Source organism: Gymnodraco acuticeps, unplaced genomic scaffold (genome assembly GCF_902827175.1).
Source record: "Gymnodraco acuticeps unplaced genomic scaffold, fGymAcu1.1, whole genome shotgun sequence".
Lineage (NCBI taxonomy): Eukaryota > Metazoa > Chordata > Actinopteri > Perciformes > Bathydraconidae > Gymnodraco > Gymnodraco acuticeps.
This window is the reverse complement of record NW_022992150.1, coordinates 356,444-379,650: the sequence shown is the minus strand read 5'-3', so window position 1 is coordinate 379,650 and position 23,207 is coordinate 356,444. Positions and strand designations below refer to the sequence as shown.

The following is a 23,207-nucleotide window of genomic DNA, read 5'->3' as shown; positions in this document are numbered from 1 at the left end:
AAATGTACAAGGAGAAATACCTGTTGGTATTATATACTAATAAAGGACTGGCTTACCTATAGCCAGTTGAGTAGCACTTGAAATGTTTGGCTCCATGAAACCTGATGTACTTATATGATTCTGTTTTCTTCAAGGTTGTGTCTTCCTGGTCGAATGTACTTATTCTAAGTCGCTTTGGATAAAAGTGTCAGCTAAATGCAATGTAATGTAATGTCCTATATTTCACATATGCTTTAATGGTGTTGATATAACTATTATAAAGTGAATTTTCTACACATTTGATAAATGTTTTGACTTAAAAATAATAATCTTCTGGCATGACCCTGTGTGTGCAAACATCCTCTGAAGTGTTGGTAATTCTCCTTGATCTTTTGGACCCAGAGGCTGTTTCTCAATACCAGAACAGCAACCAATTGACTCGAGAAGGATGTTCACGCCAAGTCTCCTTGAGAGAACATTCTGGCAGGAATTCAAGGACGGAGAACACAGCTGTCAGAGTTAGAGACGCTCTGTTTGGCTGTTATTATGCAGCTCAAACCCACCATCATGTCTGATTGTGTTCAAATTACAGTTGTTTTACATGGCATGTTCTAATATTCTTTTTAAATGTCTGCATATGGTAATTATTTCATTTTATGTTTAAAGTAATGCCATAAGCAAAACATTTGCTGTATGCTTGTAAAAGTTATGTAAATAAATACAAATAAACCATGTTATTGTGTTCCCCCTCCAACTAGCTATTCTTCAAAGCTGGTCACCTCCCTTCTCTCGGGTAAGGTGGGACAATGTATGTGTGATATGCAAAGTACACAATGTTTTATGTTTCAGAGATTGCATGTCATTTTCAGTAACATTATTTAATCTGTGACTCTATTACAAACCCCGATTTACAAGCTATGTTTTCCTCTCTTTTTTTGTCAGTTCTGAGGAAAACTGCACAGTGGAAAACAGCCTGGGGAGTATTCTATCTCTGTAAGCTTTAAATAACTCTGTGTTTTTTTGTCTGACTTGCATAGTGTGAGAGCAAACCTAAAACGGGCCTAATTGACTAGATAAACTAGTATAGCTGTTTTGTGCAGAATGCTAATTTATACTAGTCTACACCATTCTCGCATAAACAGCAGTAGTCTGGCTGTAAGGTTTTGAAGATCACTGTTTTAAAGGAACAGTTCAACATCAGAAATACATATGTATCCTCTTGCTTTCTTCCTGTTTATCAATCTAGACTGTTTATTCTTCTTAGTGTTGAAGATATTAGCCATATAAATGTCTGCCTTCTCTCTAATATAATGGAACGACATTGCACTCGTCTTGCGGTTTGTGGCAAATAAATATTGTAAAAAAAATCGAAGTATTCTTCCTTCTGGTCATACAGTTGATGGGTGTAGTTCAGACGAGAAGAAAATATTTCCTGTAACTGCTTCCAATAAGGTGTGTGGATTATCTTGAATAACCACGTCATGATTACTAAAGCGACATCGCTGTTGCATTTTTTAAAATGTTTTTTGCATCTACTTATTTGAAAACATCTCAATGGACAATGTCTCCACTCCTCTGCAACTCCTTGATCAAGACCTTGTATCCCCTTTAGCTCAGGAGTTAAGTCAGATATCAGAAACAGGTTTATTGCCAAGCAGGTTTACACATACAAGGAATTTGCTTTGGTGTACAACGCTACACACGTAAACACAGTTTGCCTAAGAGGAAATAAGCAAGAAAATATAGAAGTATTACAAAAAAGACATATAAATCTACAGATAAATAAGTACAACAAGAATATGACAAGTTACTAACATAAAATACATGCAGAATAACAGAATTTAGGGTGAAAGAGCAGTGTAGTTTGAACATGTATTGTTCAAAAGACAAATACAGGAAATGTGCAAGTGTTCAGGAATGGCTCATATGATGTGCAAATGTCTGTTGGGGGAGTTACAATATCAGATTCATTTGGGTACTTGTTAATGAAATATATAAGCAAAAAGATAATTTCCCACTGAAACGACAACAGCGTTTACTACAACAATGTATTCTGCACGTCAGAAACACATGTGACAGAGCTGCATGCATCCTGTTTGAAGTGGAGCCGCAGGTACGCGCAGCCAATGGGAGCGCAGGAGGGAGTGATCAACAGCGAGAGGCGGTGCGCGCGGGCACACACGCAGCACACCTTCAGATGGAGATGAAGTAGCAGCAGCAACAGACCCACAGAGTAACAGCAGCGTGTGTACCGCGGACCTGGAGCTTTTCTTCCAGGGGGGACACACAGGTGACGCACCGACCGACACTCAGCCACCTCAGCGTGCAGAGGAGGAAATTACTGCTGTTTGTTTCACCCCCCGCCCCCCCCGCGATTGCCACAATAGATGTTCCTCAACTACATGCATTACGATCTGATCATCTAAGCCCAGTCCGCCAAGATGGAAAATGCACACACTAAATCGGCGAGTGAAGTTTTGGACAACTTCAGCGTCAACGAAAACACTGGGCTGACTCTGGAGCAAGTCAAAGCCAATGTGGAGAAATATGGACCGAACGGTGAGTAGTTAAATAATTTGTAAAATGTTTAATTTCACTTGATATTGGTGCGTAGTACAGCCTGTTGCCTGGAAATCCAAATGCAGCCATTATATTGCAAATCGTGTGCGTAAATAAATACAAACCTATTTCCTCTGGCGCACACTCAGTGGAAATGTAAGTGGCACATTCATTGATGCACATGTTGAAATCATTCATTGCACATCGCACCAGTTAAAGTTGGCACGCAGAGACACACCTGATCAAGGGAAGTGGCAACGCATACACACCTGATACACACAAATTGAATTGAAACCAATGTCATTCATCCCACTTCATTTTATTCAGATTGTGCCATGAGGTCGTCAAGTCTCGTTGGAAACTATGTCAGTGCGTCAAACGATAGTTCAATAAATAAAACAGTTCACTAAATAAAGCTTTATTGTACCCCACCCCCACCCCCACCCTGACCACGGTAATGTGACATCCCTAGCTCTCATTCAGAGACCAGGAAGTGCAGAGCAGGCTCAGGAGAGGAAGAGGATGAGACGGTAATGAAGATAATGAAACAGAAAATCTTGAACAACCTGTTTTCACTTTCAACAGTTGTTCTGGACATGGCTGTATACTTTCCAGCTCCAATGACAAGAAAACAGAAGGAAGTAGATCTCTAAAGCCATCTAACATTTTGATACAGATCACAAATAAATAACCTATCACTGCAATTAGAGTTATTAACTAGATGCCTTACAGGGAAAATATAGCTTATTTCACCCCCCCCCCCGAAGTCTCCTCATGTTTGACACTGGTGTTGGATAAGTATTTTCGTGTGAAGCTGGGACCTGACATCACCACACCTTTCCCCCCCGGCCTGTCATTTGCATGTGTGGCCAAGCTGTGGAGCAGAGCGGCACATTGTGCCAGTCAAACAGAAGCCCTTTTGTTGCAGCCAGGGGCCTGTGATGACTTCATGGAAAAAGGCAACGTCTTGCCACAGATAACATCTCTTTCGTTTTTAGCTGTGAACATCCTGCCTTGTGCGAGCGCATTATAGACGCATGCAGGAGGGAGGGAGAGAAGGGATACCCTTTATTCCTTTTGGGGCATGCAGGGGGTTATCCACTCTAGCTGCTCCTCCACAAGCCAACAAAATTGAAGAAGCACAAGTCGTTGCAGAGTGATGTTGCTAACTCCTTCCCCTCTGCTCACAAACCGCAGACCTTGTAGTTGACTGCAAGGACTCTGTGTGAGCCTTGATGTCGTGTTCCAGGCCGCTGCCGCTCAAAGCTGTTCTGCGGGTGGTACGCTTACCTCACTCTCATTGGCATGCATGCACAATGTTTCACTCTGAGACACCGTTAACAGGATGTCAGTATCAGCAGGATCATTTTAAATCAACATGTCCCAAACAAGATCTCCACCGTGTGTCACACTGTCAGTGTATGTAGTTTGGACAAGGTGAGGGGAATAGTGGGAATTCACTGTCACTCTGCTCCAAGTGTCTGTAGGAGGTGGCACTGACGGGCAGGAAGGACCAGGTGACATGGTTGGCTCATCCACAGCAATCCTTCGTAGGATAGGAGAGGTTTAACACACTCGATGAGCCTCAACATATCTAGGCTGGAGGAGAAACATCTGAGAAGTGTGTGTGCTTAGATGTCCTCTCAATGCTGCAATTCACACAAGACGAGTGTGTCTGTGTGTGACCTTGTTGCTTCTATACATAACTTGGAAGTTTAAACCTTGGTGAGAACTGATGTTTTTGCATGGTTCCTGGCTTTTTTCATATATTAATATTCATGAAAAGATTGCAATCTTTGAAGGATTCAACAATTAGTTGATCTAAGTGATTGTCAGAAAAATAATTAGCAAGTTCTTTTATATCTATTCATTGCTACAGTATTTTTTCATCCATTAATGGGAGACAATGCTGTTTGCATCTTGTCAAATATGCAGATTTCTTCCTTTGATATCATATTAAAGTGAATATACTTTGGTTAAAGATGGACAAAACAAGACATTTGAACACACTACTCTAGACTTTGAGACCCTTGCACAGAAATGTTTTACTTGAAAAAAATATATTTTATAGTAGGCCTACCCTTGGTTCAACAAGAAAATAATCTGATAATGTATCAATAAATCTCGGTGAGATTATTGATTTGTCTTTGTTCTTAATGCTATTGATTTGTGCATTTTATGGTAAAATACTTTTCTTTCAATGTCACGCTGTAAGTAAAGACAGGTGAACGCTGTCTAGGCTTCCTGGCTTAATGTCGACACTTTCATGTGCTGTGACAATAAAACCTCCTCTAAACAGCGTCAGTGTTTCTTATCCCTTTTCTGAGATGTTGGAAAATTTGCTTAGCTGCCACAACTGGACAGTCTTTTCTACAAAGCAGTCCTTGCCGCAGCGGCTGACCTTTCATTTATGGCAGCTCCTTTTTTATTTGCACACACACACACAAATAGCTCGTTCATTGTTGAGAACGACAAGCACCTCAATTTACAAGAGCGTTTATCATTTTGATTGTGAAACAATTCTGAGGAAGTCATAGGCCTCTGTCTTTCTCACACACACTCGCTCTGTGTGTGTGTGTGTGTGTGTGTGGGTGCACCAAGAATGTTTGTGCTGTTACAGCTTCGAGCATTGTGTCCTGTGCACTCGTAACCCCAATTTCAAAGACAAATGGAGTTCATTTTTAGAAGGGGCTTATTGGCCTCATGAGCAATCAATGTTTTTGAGAAGGGTTTGACCCAGAGAGCGGAGAGGACACACATGTGAGGGAGTGCAGGGGAGAAGGACCTTTTCCCCTCTGTGGGACTAATAAAGGTATTTTGATTCTGATTCAGTGGAGGGTGTTCATTTAATGACCCCTCCTCTTCTTCTTTTTAAAACATTAAAGCAAATTGTCCTCTATATAACCTCACAAATGACACTGTCAAAGCTTTTACCGACTTCAAATTATAGTTACATTCAGCATTATTAATCAAAGCTCCTTAAATAAATCACTTTGGGTCTGAGTGCCTGCAAAATTAGTCCACGTTTTAAAAATATCCTCTGACACTCCCTTTCGGAGAAGAACTTGATTGCACAACATATTCAGGTTAAGCAACCTCCAATGCAAGACATTCTACCATCATGATACAGGGTTGAACGTGAGATACTTGGTTGACTTTCACACTGAATAGTGTGTTATCAACGACAATAATCAACAAACCTGCCTCTTTATCTCTTGGTTGGCGCATTCTGCTAAAAGTCTAGTGAGCTTCTGCCCATCTCAGACATTACATGGAAAGTGTGGTATAAGGTACTTATCAATCTGCACTGCCCCAGTTAAAAGAAACACACAGTTATTCCGTTAGAGTAATGTCACGCTAGCAAAGTAATGCAGTCTGCTGCTGTGGACGGGTACATTAGCAATACAGATTTAAGCAACTTAAAAAGGCCTGCCTTAAACAATCAATCAGTAAAGTGTACGTTTTATTAAGAATCTTTTCACGGCTTAACTTTGCCGTCGAACAACCTTCTCCAATGGGGAACTGAAGTCATTATATTAATTCATACTCTTCCAGAATCCATTGACAGGTAATTTTATCTTGCGGAGAAGTGGGGTTTCTGGTCTACATCTGCCTCAATTGGTTAATATTAGTGTGATTTTGGAGAACCCTAACTAACCCTTTGAAACCCCAAAGTCACACAATCACACAGACAAACTTATTAATCAAGGCAAAGATGTACCAGCAACCCCAGTGTTTTTTTCGTGGTAAAATTACCTATTTTGTCTAGTGGCTTTGAAGAGAGCCGAGATTCCCCACCCAAATGTCTTGACGGCAAGGTAAAGGGTCGAACATATTCTAAATATAGCATACACTTAATCTGACAATGATGTGTTTAGGTGGCTAACATGCTTTTGCTGCTTCCCCCATCAACAGCAGTACAGTGTTTAGCTTTGGCAGCCGTTTTACTTTAGGCAACAAACTGACTATGGATAAGTACCTCAAACAACCCAACTTCAAACAATCAAAACTATCCCTTTTTAAGTAGTTTTAAATTATTTAATTGATTTGATTGTGAAATGTATCGACTTGCACCGGAAACAATGTTTTGTCTTGTGTCCCAAGTGCCTCCAACGGTGCGGTTTGTGCTTAGTTGATGCCATCCTCGCTACATGATGCAATATTACTACACTCTCCCCACTCTGGCTGTAGCCTGAAAACAATTACAACTTCCTCTTGTAGGATCTCACTTCGTGTTGTTTCTCTCCCTGTTCTGCAACCCAACCTAAAAGCTTGCTCGCTCCTGCGTTTGAAATACGAGAGGCGTTCGGCAGTTTCCTGCTCCTCCTTCTTCACACGACACACACATCGCAGCACACTCCTTCAAAGTCGGCTTCCACTTTGTCGTGTGAAAATCCTCCAGTTGAGTTAAATTGCAGTGTTGGAGTTGTGTGGGTTGAAAAAGGAGAGTTAAGTTGTAGAAAAAGTCATATGTAGTCCTTGGGGTGTTGAGTCACTTCCTTGTTCTAGTGGGCTGCCCGACCGCCTTCAAAGGAGCTGTATTCCTGTTGGAGCTTGTCACTTGTCTTGCCTGCTTCCCACCCACCTCTGCATCTGTCAGTCACCATCATTCCCCTTATGGTATGATGATATTGAGTCACCGGGGCTGTAACGCACTGTTACATCTGCACGGTCCACTGAGGAGATGTGCACATAAAGGTGTTTCCAGGAGTGGGCTGATATGTGCATATGTTGTACAGTATGTGTCTGACCTCGGGACATGCCGTAATGTGAACATGAAGTCGTATAGTATATAGTATGCTGGATAAATAACTAATAAAGTAATGTGTTGGGATCATGGGTAAACCTGTTCCGCTCTACTGGGACAGGTTCAATAAAACAATGAGCCACAGTGTCAAACTAGAACATGTCATGATATGAGACACAAACCTGAATTTCTTATCTTGGTATTTATTTCATTATTTCAAAGACAAAAACTTTAACTTCTAATGATACCAAACTTTTTCCATCATTGTAGTTTTATATACAAATATTTGACTTTTCTAATTTCAATATGTTTGTTTTTTCAAATGAAGTTTCATCATGCATGGTGAAGAAGATGAGGAATATATCAGACTTAGGCTATACAAACAATACTTGGATTTTTTTCATTGTAGGTTTTGTTTTTTTCATGTGATAATATAAAATATCACCACACTTATCCTTTAACCAAATGTTGGCACATCAAGGAAGATTTTAATCCTGTATGTGTAGACTCAAAGTTTAGGCTTTTTACAGTGGCATGCACACTGGTAGTGGGTACGTGTTATTTATTTAAAGCCCTTTAAAAATATTTCCACATTTCATTCCACAGTTTGAAATGTTCACTCCTTAGAATGACCTCCATAGCTGCAGGGCCCTGATGGGTGAAGTTGTACAGTACCAGGCATTTGATTCGATAGAAGTTTTGCTCTGGTTTCTAAACCCAAAAAAAACCTATTAATAGCAAAGTGTTAACATAGATGTTTCAGACTGCTGTTCGGGGGATTGCTGACTTTTTTTTAAAACAGAATTTCGATTATCTGATTGGCTACTGGGATGCTGGTTGCCATCCTACTCGCTACTCTCTACCCTGTTTTTCAAAATTGGTTCTTCAATTGGCACAGCTGTGACTTTAAAGAGGAAGCTGCGAGCCCTGAAGAGATACGAGCTAATCACCTCATGCATGTCCTGCTCTGTTGACAGGCCCTTTTCCTTTTCCTCTGCCAGCACAACTCATCATATACTGCGACTTCTCGAATGTGGAGCAACGCACTTATTCTGTGTGCATCTGACTGTTTATTTAAACCTGCATCTAATGTGAAACAAACAGTAAATGTTTGCAGCGGATGTACGCAGTAGAATATATCTTATCTTTGGTAATCCTCCGCAGCTACACTCTGTCACGACTCAGATAATCTCCAATGTTTGTGGAGAATGAAGTGTCTTAATCAGATTGACCAAAAAGCATTGTTGATGAAGTAGTTAAGAACAGGTTTTTCAGTAACACACACTATTTGTAAAAATCTGCAACCAAAATATACACAACACTCACATGCAGGTTTGTCTTTGTTACTCTTACAGTGACGCAGCAGTTTTATTCCAGCATGAGCCATCCCGTGTAACATCAGGAGGGAAAATCCTCTCTTTTTCCCTGACCACAGCCTCATGACGTCAGAGGCAGTGCAGCCAATAAGAAGCAGCAGCAGCCATTGAGCTGGATCTGTCTTAATTGGGTAGAAAAGATAAAATCTCCTCTTTGAAACTCATTCTCTTTTTCTGACTCCAGTGTGTCAGAGATGAGCCGCTCAAAAGAAACTCTCTGACAGTTGATTGTGTTTTCTCATTTGCCTCTACTATGGAGAGGAATACAGTTTGATCAGTTAAACAAACACAGCAGAATAACTGAAAAGTGTTATGAGCAGAGCATTTCATCATTCCTCCCTTCTTGTGTATATTCTCACTGTGCATGGTTGTCATTATTTGCTTCTCTTACTGAAACTACACTTTTCCTCTTTGTCAAGAGAGTCTGCAACATTATACTAAAGTCAAAGTCGCTTCTGCCTGAGGGTTTGGAATGTCAGCAGGTTGTAGACAGTTTCCTAACGTTAAGAATATAACTGCAGTTTAAGGCTTGTCTGTTTTGCACCAAACTGAGAATCTACTTCTAAAACATTTTTGTTATCTACACAATGCCATTTTACGTAGCCCCTTACGGAGTCCCGGGGGGTTCATAGAGAGAAAAATAAATAAAACGAGGCCACGTTTGATTAATTATTGCGCACGATATACTTTCTTGTTCGCACAAGTTACTTTTTTATGGTTAGACACATCGAACTGCCCGATTATTATGCCATATTATTAGTTTTATGAAGTGTGTGTTTCGTTCCGGTGCACTCCGACAGCATTTAGCACTAGCCTACATCGAGATTAAGATTAAACGAACTTCTTTCACTTGGGAATACACATGTGGAGTTAGCCAGATGTGTGTAAATTACTGTTCATGGTCATTTGAAAACAAATGCCGGTGTCGGACACACATACACCGAACACACACATCCACACAGAGCTGAGCTGAGCACAAACACACACACATCATGTAGCATTTCACGTTTCCATAGAAACAACAACTTCCTGTCAACAGTGTAAACTCGCCTTAAAAAATATAAGCATATAAATAAAACAGGAAGTTAACCTAAATTACATTTAAGATATGCAACGAAAGTATGTGTTGGGAGACAAATTAACCCAATTACAATGGCAACAGTAAATTGGTACGTGTATTTAAAAAGTGAGTAAAACACATGTATAACAATTATACGTAAAGTGCAAGTCTTCACCAGATCAAACACAATCGCCAACATAGTAATCTTGCCATACGTCTTTTTTTGTGTGAGTGCAGTAGCTTTAATCCAGAGTGAAGTTTCTGGGCCTATAATGATTTGAGAGGAGCTGCATGTCATTATGCTGCAGAGAAGTGATTAGTGACTTTGTTCCACTTCCTCCTCAGCCCCGCTCTGATCCTCTGGGTGGCTGCTCTGAGGTCAGCGGGGCTCCCAAAGATAGCTGCTGCTGACACTCACCCACTTAACACGTTGCGTATGACTTCCTCAGAGGAGGGAAGCCCTCCATTGACATTTATGTAAATGGTCGAAACATTGACTCTGTCAGACTGCAGACAGACTTCTCTTCTGCAGTTACCTGTGATGCCTTCTGTGTAGAATTGATAATAAGGTCAGAGGAAAACATTTATAATTCACATTTAATATGGGTAATGCATTCAACCTTTTCCGGTGGGGAATACATTAGGAGAGTGAGTGGATATAGGAAGTTATAGTGGACTATGTTTTTAGGAGTTACCATCATGGTATTTATAGGCCTGTTTTGGTCAGTGGATAGAACAGGATCCTGGAGGGGGGGGGGGGGGCAGGCAATGGATTTAGATTATATTTATTTTTGTATTCCAATTTGTGCCACGTTTATAGAGTATGTAGTCCGAAAACAGATCAGGTCTAAATGTGTTGCAGTGCCAACTGCAGTTTGAAATCGGTATTCAGTGAAAATGATCCCGTCAAAGAGTGTCAACAAAAAAATAATAACACTAACCCAGTGTTGCCTGCCATTCTCCAATGAGAGTTACTGGCAGCACCAGCTCTGACAGTTGCTAAGTCTTTTTTGATTTATAAATAATTGTTGGGATAAAAACACAATTGCAACATGAGAAAATGACCAACCCTATCTTTAACCTGCTGGCTAAGTTTAATTGAAGGTTAGTCTCAACAACTCATGCTAACTGTATTAGCAGCCTGCAGTGGCTACTAGTGTGTTTACATAATCAGACTTAGTGTGTGTATGTTTGGGGGTTGTACATCAAGGCCCTGTTGGTTGCATAACAGTTATTCTTGGTACATTTTGACAGACACTGGCACATTACCTTGTGAAAACGCTTGTTTTTCGAGGAGCCTTCATGAGCCAAGTCGCCATGGTAACTGCTGAAAACTTTATCATGTTTGTATTTTGCACAAGAGGGCCTGGCTTGTTAATACTGCCTAACCACACTCAGATGTGATGTTGACTGGGGGTCTCGATAATCCGGGCTGTAATTCAGTAATGGATTCTGAAGAGGAGCTGGCGTTGAGAGCTCCTTCTATCAGCATGTCCATTGCCAGTGCGGAGAGACAGACAGGCCATGTTTCCTGCTTCTCTTCCTGCCTCTGGACACAGCTCTCTGCTGTTGTTGGCAACTATCTCCAGGAAGTGTCTCCCCTCTGCTCTGCGCTGCTCACTTTCTGCTGCGAGTAAACAAGCTCTTTTATTCATTGTCTGGGCCGAGAGGGAGGTGCTGTGGGGACACGGAGCGAGGGAGAGAGGTGAAGTCAGTGTTCAGGAATGTGCCTGGGCAAGCCTTTGGGTTGACACGGGCCAGATGACTGAGAGGGAATCCTTGGCAAAGGGAAGCCGGGGAACCCCATCCAACACTTCCAGCCCTGTCTCTCTTCCCTTCCCGTCTCTTCTCTCTTTCCCCTTTTGTCTGTCTTGTCCTCTCACTCTGTCAATTCTTGTCTCCAGCACTCAACTCGCAGCCAGCCTGTCTGCTATTAAAAACATTATACAACCAGGGAGGCACAGTAATGGGGAAACAGGCTCATGTCAGACTGCTGGAGCATGGAAAACAGCAGAACCCACTCCTCCACCTCGCTGCTGCTGGCCAAAAATCCCCCGTGAGTTCAACCGTGTCCAACCTGAACTCTGAAAACCCTCCAGACAGCAAGTTTGAAAAGCAATTTACAATGACTCATCAGCTATTATTATGCACGCTCCCAAGTAGGTTGTTACCTAATAGACGAATAATATTCAGCAGATCATGTTTTGGTCCGACTGGAGGCGTTATCATATTCTTGGCGTTAATGCCTATCCAAGAACTTCTCAGTTCTTTAATAGCTTGTTTGTACAATCCATTTAGCTCCCTCTGGTTTCATTACAAGCCAAATTAGGCAAATGATTTCACCTGTATTCTCAAAAAACTAACATCTCCTTGGGTTGGATTGTTTTTGACTACAGGGAAAGCACATTTGGAAGTCATGGAACGATTACAGAAGTCATGATGTAGCTGCAGAGTTTTAGTTTTTGGAAGGAGGCTGTGCACAGGGTCACGTGCTTTACTCGTGTAGCACCGTCTGGTCAAAACATGCGGAGAAACATGAGGTTTCCACTGTTTAAACAAGAGATTCTCCTTTACCGAAAGAGAAGATGATAAAATGAAGGCTTTGAGGGCAAATGCACTAAATCCAGCTGGAAATGATGGATTTTATTATCATACAGTACATCACATTTCTTAGATGTGATGGATGTTGTTTGTTACATTGGAGCCATTCGTCCGTAGCTTTGCGTTGGACTGGGTGAGAATCTTCCAGTGACTCAGCACGCCTGCGTCTCTCATCGTGGTGGCACTGATCAACAGTACTTGTCAATTGGAATGTTTTAGAACATGACTGATGTGTTTTCTACTCACACCAGTGACTCATCTGTGTGGTGGGTGTCAGGTTCTGGTAATCAAATCAGAAGAAATCTTCAGCTTGCCTCAAAATGCCAGAAAAACACCAGCTTTTTCTTTACAAATGACAGATGAAAAATGACAAGATGATGTGAAAGAAAAGAGCAATGCGTTTTGATTCACGGGTTTGTTTTTGTGGGAGCTTACCCACATGCTGATGACGAAAAGAAAAAAAAGGGGGGGGGTTTAGCACTGAGACTGAGAAAAAACTGTTGAGAGAGTGAAGCTGCAGTGTGAATGCCAATGAGATCACCGCAGCTCTGATAAAGGAAAAGTATTGCCTGGACAATCGGAGCAAAGTTAGCCTAATTCTAAAATTCATTTCAGATAGGGCTCCAACTATTGATTATGTCCAATGTTTAAACCTTTCAATTAGTTTTTTGATTAATTGAGGCACTGTTTGAGAATAAAAAAAGAAAAGAAAAATACTAGTCACAAGTTCGCTGACCCTGAAGCTACGTGTTTCGAGCCATCCAAAATGAAATAAATAACATCAACACTGAACAAATGATCACTCATGCTATGTTTGTTTGCTTGATAAATTGCTTCAAAAACTGAGTATAACAATGTTTGCCATTTCGCTAATATTCTATAATAATTACAAAAATATTTGCCTAAAAGAAAATAATAATTGTTGGTACACAGACCAAATCTACCATATTAAAATATATGTATAGAACCCTGCACGGTTTTGGAGCTGAAATAATTTGGAAATGAAAATGTTTTCAGTCATTTCTTTATTATCAAGTAATTACCCAAAAGGCATCGCTTCCACTCCATTAATTGTTAATATTTTCAGTTTCATAGTATCTTCGATAACATTAAACAACTGTTAATGTGTTTTTAACCGAACAATAATGATTATGCCAACATTGCATTTACGTGTACATAAAGGGCATTTTCACCAAACAATTAATTGAGAATGAATGGTTAGATTAGTTAATAATTAAATGCATAGAAACATTTATTTCGTATTGCAAAGAAATATGCACGCACTTTTTTTTAATTTAAAAATAAAAGCATTTTTAAAGAGGCAGGATTTCAGATAGCTTTACCAGATCATGAGATGAGCAGTCATACTGGTACAAAAGGCCTTGGTAATGTCTCATGTAATTAAATAAATTGGATTTATATAGCCAATTATTACAAACCATACAGTTTCCTTGAGGTGCTTTATGAAGCTGATTCTTATCACAGTGCTCTCATTATACAGCGCGAGGCCTGAAGCTACACTAAAGCTACTGAAGGTGGAATATAAAACATCTTGAGTTCAGAATAGCATATCCTTGGCTTTGATTGCTGGTTATTCAACTGATTAATAATACAATATTATATAATAATAATTAATCCCACAGTATTGCCGTTCTGCCTTCTCATCATCACCCAGCAGAACGATCCTGCAGGGAAATTTGTACGCTTGCATGCATATCACAGTCTGACGGAGTTCATCAAATGTATTAACTGCTCTTGTCTCTCTCCTCCACCCCCCTCCCCCCCCCAACTCCACCCCATCACTCTCTCCTGCCCTGCCAATTGGATCCTTCTACAACCGGCCTGGTGGGACATCCACAGAGCTCCCCGCTGAAGAAGGTAAATATTGATTTTTCCAGTGCGCTGCGATCCTCCTCCCTTTACGAGCTGATTAGCCGTCTTGAGCCGGGATCTTTTCTGCTCTGTAGACAGAGGGCTGAACTTTGGGAGTGTACACTACTGCAGCTTTCACCAAAGGACACACTCCACTAGGCTACTCCTCTGTAAACACTAATTTGTGTTGCTTTGCTGTTCAGTACAAAGCAAACCAATGTCAATACATCTCACAGATCCACCCCACCCTTAAGAATAAGGATACACTTTGAGAGTGGAAGACTCAAACTTTAAATGGGGTGTGGTGGTTGCTGTGCATTACACTAACGTAAACTGATATCAAACAATATATTCATTTTTTAAGTTCTCCCTTCCAATTAACACCTAGATATATTGTTGTGCAATAATTAAAGTCGCAGTGATTGCAGGATGTTAGATTTGTTTTGATCTAATTTTACCCTTTTTTTAAAAATGTGTTAGTGGTTTTTATTTGCAATGAACCGCATTCTTTGACACATTAGTTATTTGTGTTTTCTTGGATGTTTCCTTACATTCTCATCACGGTTGTGCTGTCACTTCTATTTTGCTTTTGCACCAAAAAGTTAAACATAAAGGCTTGTGCATATTTCAGGAAAGTCCCTGTGGGATTTGATGGCGGAGCAGTTTGAAGACCTCATGGTGCGGATCCTGCTGCTCGCTGCCTGCGTGTCCTTCGTAAGTACAGTAACACCCAAAGTATTATAACTCCATTCACCTTGGATTGTATTTGATACTAGAGTAACAATTTGGCCAATGCCGATGTTTTTTTCGTAATATTTTTGCTGTTATTCATACCTTTTTTGTGGCAGGAAAACAAATAAATCTTCATTATAAGAATATTATTAACCACCTTTTTAGCCTTTTAATCAAAGGCTAACCTTGAATGAGCACGACTTCCTAAAAATAACTGGACATTAAATGGCTACATTGCCTCATTCAATGTTCTAATCGTTCAAAATGACGGCCAGTTTTTTTGGGTGATCTTGAGATAAATTACCAGTAGTGGTCTATTTTCATGTGGAAACCTGTGTATTTCAGGCTTTTCCTTTCCACCCAGTGTAGATATGGTTTCAGTGAGGGGAAACGGGCAGAGCACTTCTGCTGAACTGGGAAAAAACGATCAGTCTAAGCTCCCTCTGCTGCAGCGCCTCAAACTGTGACCCTGGTTTTAGTCGGAGTGTGGTGAAGGTCGGGGACGGGTGGAGTGAGGGAATCCTGACTGCATAATAACTTGGTTTTTTTCCAGTACGTCCCCAGAGTCTGAGGATGGAATTGCTGTTGCTATTTCTGAAAGTAGGAAAGTTGCTCTAAAAATGAACATGACATAATATATCTTCTCTAAGTGCTGTTGTGTTAGGCCGTAACTGCAGGACTCTGGAGTGTGGGCACACTTTTCCCCATGTAAATCATGCTTTAAAATGTTGTTTATGGTGGAACACAGCCCCTGTTCCACTGCTGCACCGACCCTAACGCTTTACATTGTTGTTGTTGCCTGGAGTGGTTTCGGCTCAGGATCTAAAATGATGTTCCTTATGACCTGATTTGACTCAAGGTCACAAATATATTAAAAGCTAGAAGCTCGATCCAACACATTTCCAGTGGTTGTCTTCTGATATTTCTATAGTAACCGTTTAACCTTTCTGTTTTCTCTCTACTCTGTCTGTCTCCAGGTTAATCAGGTAGTGGCTAAAGCAGAGTGAACTGGAATGAAAGACATACCTTAGCCGGGGAATAATTTGGTTATTTTGAATATATTCAAATTGAGTAGATTAGACTCTCCTTCTTTGCATGACACATGATTAAAGCTTATTATCAGACAAAACAGGTCAGGTGAGGCTGCTCGGTAACTTTTTATACTTACATCTGTAATGAGCAATAGTGACTTGGTAATAAGGAAGTTGGTTAGCTTTTTTTTGCCACATTTAGCTATGCTTCTCACAATTGCCCCATCTGAAATACAGAAATGGTAAGATCGGAGTTAAGAATTACGTTTAAATAACCACGTTTTAGCAAACACACAGCATAAAATGCTCTCTTTGTGGAAACATGTATTGACCTTTGTTGCTACATAGAAGAGGTTTCATTAACCTTTTAATAATGGGATTGTTCTCTCTTTAGAATAGCTACCTGCAAAAAGCATAGTGAGCTGATAAAAAGCAATGCATAAAAAGTATGTATTCATCCTAAATGAGAAACAGAAACAGCTTATTTAAGGTTTCAAATTGATAGAGGTACATTAGCTAAACTTAATACATTAGTTCGTAATGCTATTATCAACATTTATAAAAAACTAAGGAAGTTAGAAAATTAGGCTTTTATTAACGTTCCAAAGCAGTCCATCAAGTGTTAACAAGCTTCTGACAATTGCTGATAAATGTATTTTAATCTAAATGGTAAATTGTTGATGATGCTTATGTTAAATAGTATTTTTAACACATAGTGTTAATAACCGTCAATGAAAGACTTTAATATAAAGCAATACCACCTTGGTGTAATATACTATATTATAACAATATTTAATGAGGTATTTCTTTAGCAGTACCTCAGTTTATATAACGATTTCATTGTTTTCCTTTCAAAAGTGATGTTTGCTAATATTGCTGAAGCCTGTCTATCTAGTTAAGTTTTAATAGGGCAGAGCCACACAGAAAGCCACAGCAGCCGTCTGACATAATCGCTGCACTTCCTCCCTTTGAGCTGAAGAAAGAAAGTAGGCTGATCTTTATTTGGTTTGCCACGTCACTCTGTGGAGTTAATGTTCATGAGACTATAGGAAAAATCAAGTGACAATAGAATTGGATGTCAAGCCCTCTTTGTTTATACTACATTTTTCAATAGGTGACCTTTTAGGAGTGTTTTTTTCCTGAGCAACTTGATAGGAATTCATTTAGATTTTCCATTTTGAGCATCCAAACACTCACATATAATGGGTCATCTGTCGCCATGTGTGTCAGCGTTCAGTTATGCATGCGGGGTGTGAATGTTTTAAAGCTGTAAGTAGAGATTTATTTTGTCAATCAAGCTTTGATTTCAATACCCAACATTAAATCTGAGCTAAAGTGAGTATCAGATTGCCAAAAGCAAGAAGTTAAGTTTCCACCAGATTCCCTTAATGAGTTCTATAACCCGAAAGAAAGCCTACTCATCTTGTAATTTAACCTCCTATTCAGCTTGAAAGTAGCAGTAAGGTATTCAAACCCTTCTTAATGTGTTTTGAATGGGTCTTTTAAACCGTCCTTTCTGAGAAGACTGCCCTCCAATCTTCACTCAGTCAGAGGGGAGATTTATCATCCCCAATGATGGGGAATGATGAGCTATCGACCGAGCTCTGGTCTGCCTCGACATGCACTCCGCTGCTCAATACACCGGGGGGGAAGGAAGAGAGATAGATACTCTTTTATCACTTGATAAACCCCATCAGATCATGGAAAAGTAGACTCCCACTAGAAAATGCATTTCCTGCTGAAAATATGTGTAAATGCTAAACTGTGTACATTTGTTGCTGAATTTAGCTGAAAAAGCTGAATATTTTATTAGTTGAATGGTCTCTGTAGCTGCTTTTGGCTACAAAAACCAAGTAAATGTGTTGCTGAACTTAGCGGAGAAATGCAGAAAAGTGAAATAATTTGAATCAAAATGGTTGACTTTGTTGAGAACTTGAAAGTGAAATGTTAAACTGGAAGAATAGGAAAAATAGTGAAGAAGCTTAATATTGAAAATAAAAGGTATAAACAACTAAATGTATAGCCTCAATGTCCTGAAATAGCTGAATAATGTAATAGTTGAATGGTTTCTGTAGCTGAAAGTAGGCTGAAGGAGTTAGATATTAAATGTAAGTAGTAGTGAATGACTGTTTACAAACACCTGTGTGTGTAAGCCAGGGGTGGGGAACCTCCGGCCTCCGGGCCGTATACGGACCGAGACCATTTGGTACGGACCTCGAGGTAATTTATAAACGCACGCAAAAAAGATTTTTTTTTGGAAATCTAGACCGCAACATAATTAAACAAGCGAGGACCTGTTTTTTCTGGCCAAGGTCAGGGTCCTTGAACACAATACGAGCCGAGCCTAACGTGTCACCACGTGGTATATGTCTCGTCTGACAGGGGTGTAGTGCTTACGGAGAGCACCAGAACGCCGCTCCAGCACTTACGGTACCCCATAAGGAGCCATACACATGCCGCAGTTTTTGCGTGGCTGTGTCTTTAGTTGTAAGCCCAGTGGTGATCTGTTCATCTGTCATACTGATCGTACAGTCAATAACTTTGTTGTTATTAGCATCTGGTTAGGTAGCTATGCTAACAAATATAAGAAGCTTTTTCTACAACCAGTGAGGTAAAGGCACATCTTGATCATTATAGTTAGAAAAAAATAAGAGAATAAAGTAAACGGGTATAAAATACTATATGACAGTAAAAAAAAGTTATTAATAAACAAGAATACAGTTTGAAAGAGGAGTGATTTGTAAAATATCCATAAAGAAATCTCTTTGCTGTTTCATATGGGTGTTGATTAGGGGTGTAACGGTTCACAGAAGTCACGGTTCGGTTCGTACCTCGGTTTGGAGGTCACGGTTCGGTACGGTTCGGTACAACAAGAAAAAGCAAAAATAAGTCCGAAATGCATAATTCCAGGTTTGTTGTTTATGTTTGAACAGTAGTGCAAGTTTCAGTTTAAAAATAAAGAACTATTTTTTGAATAATTAACTGTATTAAAAAGTTAAAAACAAACCATACACAGTACACTCAGATGGCCATATTATCTATAATGGCTGATGTCAAACAAAAAGGTTTCATCAAGCTGTAAAGCTAAAAAGAATGTCTTGAAAATATGACATCATAAATAATAAGAAAGTGTTTCAAGAGCGCAAAGTCGTTGAAAAACATATGCCAAAAGCTTCCGTTATTTATTTTGGTCTCACGGCTTTCATGTCTATTGGTTTATAAAAACAGCGGGGATCAGCTGTTGAACTGCTGTTGTCTTTTGCCGGGCTCCGGTGATTGGCAAATCCGGGTGATGCCTTCTGATATGATTTAGCATGTTTGGCGTGTGTTACCATTAGCATACCGCACCGCTGTCTAACAACGGCGACACACCGTCCTCGTCCGATCCACCACTCGCACACTCCATCGTTATTGTAGTCCACAGGGAACCCGAAATGTTCCCAAACAGCTGATTTAAAAGAAGCAGGTGGGTTCTAGCTCCTGTGTGTTATCTGAAATCGCCATACTAACTTTTCTTCTTGTATTTTGTTCGTTTTGTTGTTGTGTTTCTTCTTGTTCTTCATTTGTTGTTTAAGGGCGGCTGGCAAACAGCTTTTAGGCGCAATACCGCCCCCTGGATTATATATAGTGTATACTGCCCTGAATGACACTTTTTTCCCGCTCGTAAAAAAAAGGCGTATTCGTCGTGTGACTGCGTGTGCCGAACCGTGACGGTACCAGTGGCGTTTTCTCCCGGAGGCCAAGGGAAGCCAGGCTTCCCCTGTTTTTTCGGATTGTAGTTATAATTTAAATAAATAAATACAAACACTTTGTTTTGTTTCGATAATTCTCCTTTGCTGTGTGTTGCTGCCGGCCCGGCTCTCCCCCATTCTCATTGAGTATTTTACAAAGAGTGAAACAAACAGCGCCCCTCTAGATGTTATGGTGAAACAGTAGATTGCACTCACTGTTGCGAGAGGAGGCCAGCCGAATCTAGCTTCCCTTGGTGAAAAAAAATGGAGGGATTGACCAATCAGATGAGGCCCACGTGATGCCCCTGCCAACCTGTGATTGGTCAGGGCCATGCCAAGGGAAGCTAGCCGCCTCTTGCTTCCCTTCAGAGGCGGCTGGCTGCTGGCGATTTGATTGGACACTGCCATCCAATCAAATCACATCAACATCAGTTTTAATACTGTAACTGTCATCACCGCCGTTAGAAATTATCAAGCAAATGAAGCATTATGGAGGGTGGAGATTTGGCGTACTTAATCAAACATAACTTTACTAAACTTCCGCTACAGCAGCAACTAAAAATTAAATCAGATGACAGGCAAATGCCCGCACTCGAGCTGTGTGTACGCAGAGGAAAAAGGGAGAGAATCGGACGTTCAATGAGGACAATTATGTCCGCACGGAGTGGCTAACTGGAAGCGCTAAACTTCAGCGTCTATTTGGCTGGCCATGTCTTCTTTTTGACAAGGATTCGTGCTCCCTGAACAATCCTTGGGCAACTTCAGGATTCATCGACCTTGCCAACCTGCCACGGGCAATTGAGAGGCACGGTAAATCCAAAAATCACATAGATTGTGTGATTGTCTGCATACATTAATAAGTAAAATGCTTAAATTAATAAGGAGAGAGTTTCAGCTGGAGAGTGCGTGCGGACCTGTCGGTTAGATAACAGGCGTGTGCAAGTCCTGCATCTGTGTGATACAAATGTGTGTCAAATGATACCGGGCGCTGTAATCACTCATCTGGTTACGTTATTGACCACCCCCCGACCCAAAAAATGGGCTTCCCCTACATTTTTCCCCACGCCACGCTACTGGACGGTACGGGACGAATACGGATACCGTTACACCCCTAGTGTTGATAGATGTAGCCATAGATCTCCTAATGTTGTTCTCAAATTGCACCAGATTAATGCTTTTAACTTCAACATTTAAAAAAAAAAAAAAAAATCTACCCGGGGGAGCATGCCCCCGGGACCCCCCCCCCCCCCCCTAGAGGAGGTTAGGCCACCCCCCCCCCCACTTAAGTCATGTTCACATGGATAGGAAACTAAATACATTTGCACACATCTTGTGTCCATATCTTTCTGTTTTGGTGGTCATGCCACAACCGTGCACGTGCATGCATACGCGAGTTATGGTAACATATCTGGATTAAGAGGTTGCTTTTTCTTTGTACAGCATGAAAGGAAGGCGAAGTTAATGGGCTGTGATTTTAGTATTTTTAAGCAGAGGTCAATAATTTGTACGGCCCTCGGAGGATGTTGAAAAAATTGAAATGGCCCTTGAGAGGAAAAAGGTTCCCCACCCCTGGTGTAAGCCCAGAGATCAAAGGTTACCACGGTGACGACGTTATCAAACATCTTTGTATGTGAGCCCAGAGATCAAAGGTTTCCATGGAGATGTGCTGTGAAGGGAGAGCCTTTCCATTGTTCTGAATGAGAAATAAACCACTTACTTTTCTAACTATAGTTTAAAAACGGTAGCTGCTTTCAGCATTCACACTAATAATAATAAGAAGAAGATTAAAGATTCGAAGAACTATAGTGCAAATGCTGTAAACAGTATTCACACTAATTATCTCTCCTTTCTGTCTCCGTGCTACTTTCGCTGTGCGGTGTGTTTAGGTTCATCGACAAAGTAGCGCTGTAAAGTCATTTTGGTGTTGCAGTGGGGAGCTTTTTATGTAATGATCTCCTAAAGATGTACTTTGTTGCTTGTTAGAACAACATAGAGAAACTGCTATCTCTGACACAGTTTCAGAATTAATTCCTATTTACTGCTGCTATGTCTGGCTGTGAACTGGCTAATGTTCAGTGACATAAAGGTAAATGCATAGTATTTTCACCAAATCTGTGGAGTTATTGGGGCCATTCCACATTTTTATTGAAGTATTTTTTTATTCATGATAGTTTGACTTGACCCACCTCTAAGGCAGGACTTTGAAGCAGCTATAGTCCATATTTTTACATTAACACCTAACCCTAACTTGTAACTGAAAGGAGTTGCTCTTAGCAACAAACTCATAGGAAATAGACGGCTAGCCCATCCTGTTAACAACAAACATTCTAAGTGTATCTGCCCTGTGTTTTAGATCGCTTCAAAATCTAATGGATTCTTCATGGCTCATGCTACACCCTTTCAAAGTTTAACTAATTTTGTGCCAGGAATGTTTCAGTAATCTGTCAATAAATGGACAAACAAAGCAAAAACATAACTTCCTTGTTGGAAATAATAATAACTTTTTAAACACAATGGGTGATGTCAACAAAGGTGTTCATGAGTTAATCGGATAGGGCTGTGGTGGTGCATCAGGAGGGAACTAAATGAAACACACACGGGTACAAAGCTTCTATCTCCAAATAGTATTTTAGCTTGGTTCTATCTCCACATTTTCTTGCAGCATGTTTTCTCCTAAATGTATTTCAGAGCAATCCATGTTTGAAAATGTACATCCTGGAGTCAGCATGTGACTTGAGTTGCAGTATAAAATGTGTGCTAATGTTCTGTTTACTGTATGTTCATCTAGGTGTTGGCTCTGTTTGAGGAGGGAGAGGAGTCAACCACCGCCTTTGTTGAGCCTGTTGTAATTCTTCTCATCCTCATCGCCAATGCTATTATCGGGGTCTGGCAGGTGAGATACTGTCTCCATGTTGTGTCACTGTATACACACATTCACACTACTAAGGCTGTTTCCACATGGTAACAAAGGCTAACAATGCCAATGAAGTCAGTAAAGAAACATAATGTTATCTTGTCCACCAGCTGTTGCCCAATGCACCGTTGGTATATTTGTATCAGTGTGCCATATCCAAACATGTTCTAACATCTGTACGTCAAATGGCACTTTGCAAAGGGCTGAGGCTGTACACACCTGAGTTTGCAAGTCTGTGCGTCAAGTCAAAACGTAAACAAACCAGGGAGCTCATGCAAAGTGCCCCTGCGGTTCATTTGTGTTAAAGAGGAAGATGGAATTTTTGATGCAAGCTCCAAAAATAGATCCGGAGCATCCATCGGCACTTCTGGAAGGAAGTCTGACACTCAGTTTGAGGCTGCTGTTAGGACACAGTGGAACAAGTGGATAACTCTTCAAAGTGTTTCCAATATGGGAGCAAATGTCCAAAAACAACCATGAAACTACTAACTCAAACTATTTCAAAACAATATTTGTGGAGGATTATAATTTATTTTAAGACTCTCCAAATTCAAAGAAAGAAAATGGTACTTCAAGATGTTGGAGAGAATGCTATGAACAGATGG

At 40.5% G+C, this 23,207-nt stretch overlaps 1 protein-coding gene across 2 annotated transcripts in view; it reads left to right on the top strand.

The window, feature by feature from the left end:
* Nucleotides 1-2,147: 2,147 nt before the first annotated feature.
* The window catches only part of atp2a3 (ATPase sarcoplasmic/endoplasmic reticulum Ca2+ transporting 3), a 55,926-nt gene continuing 34,866 nt past the window's right edge, over nucleotides 2,148-23,207 (top strand). For both annotated transcript variants that reach the window (XM_034204230.1, XM_034204231.1), the window contains exons 1-4: nucleotides 2,148-2,538; nucleotides 14,183-14,200; nucleotides 14,826-14,908; nucleotides 22,477-22,581. In XM_034204230.1, the coding sequence (XP_034060121.1) occupies nucleotides 2,421-2,538; nucleotides 14,183-14,200; nucleotides 14,826-14,908; nucleotides 22,477-22,581 (324 nt within the window). In that variant the 5' untranslated portion in view covers nucleotides 2,148-2,420. The remainder of the gene's footprint in view (nucleotides 2,539-14,182; nucleotides 14,201-14,825; nucleotides 14,909-22,476; nucleotides 22,582-23,207) is intronic.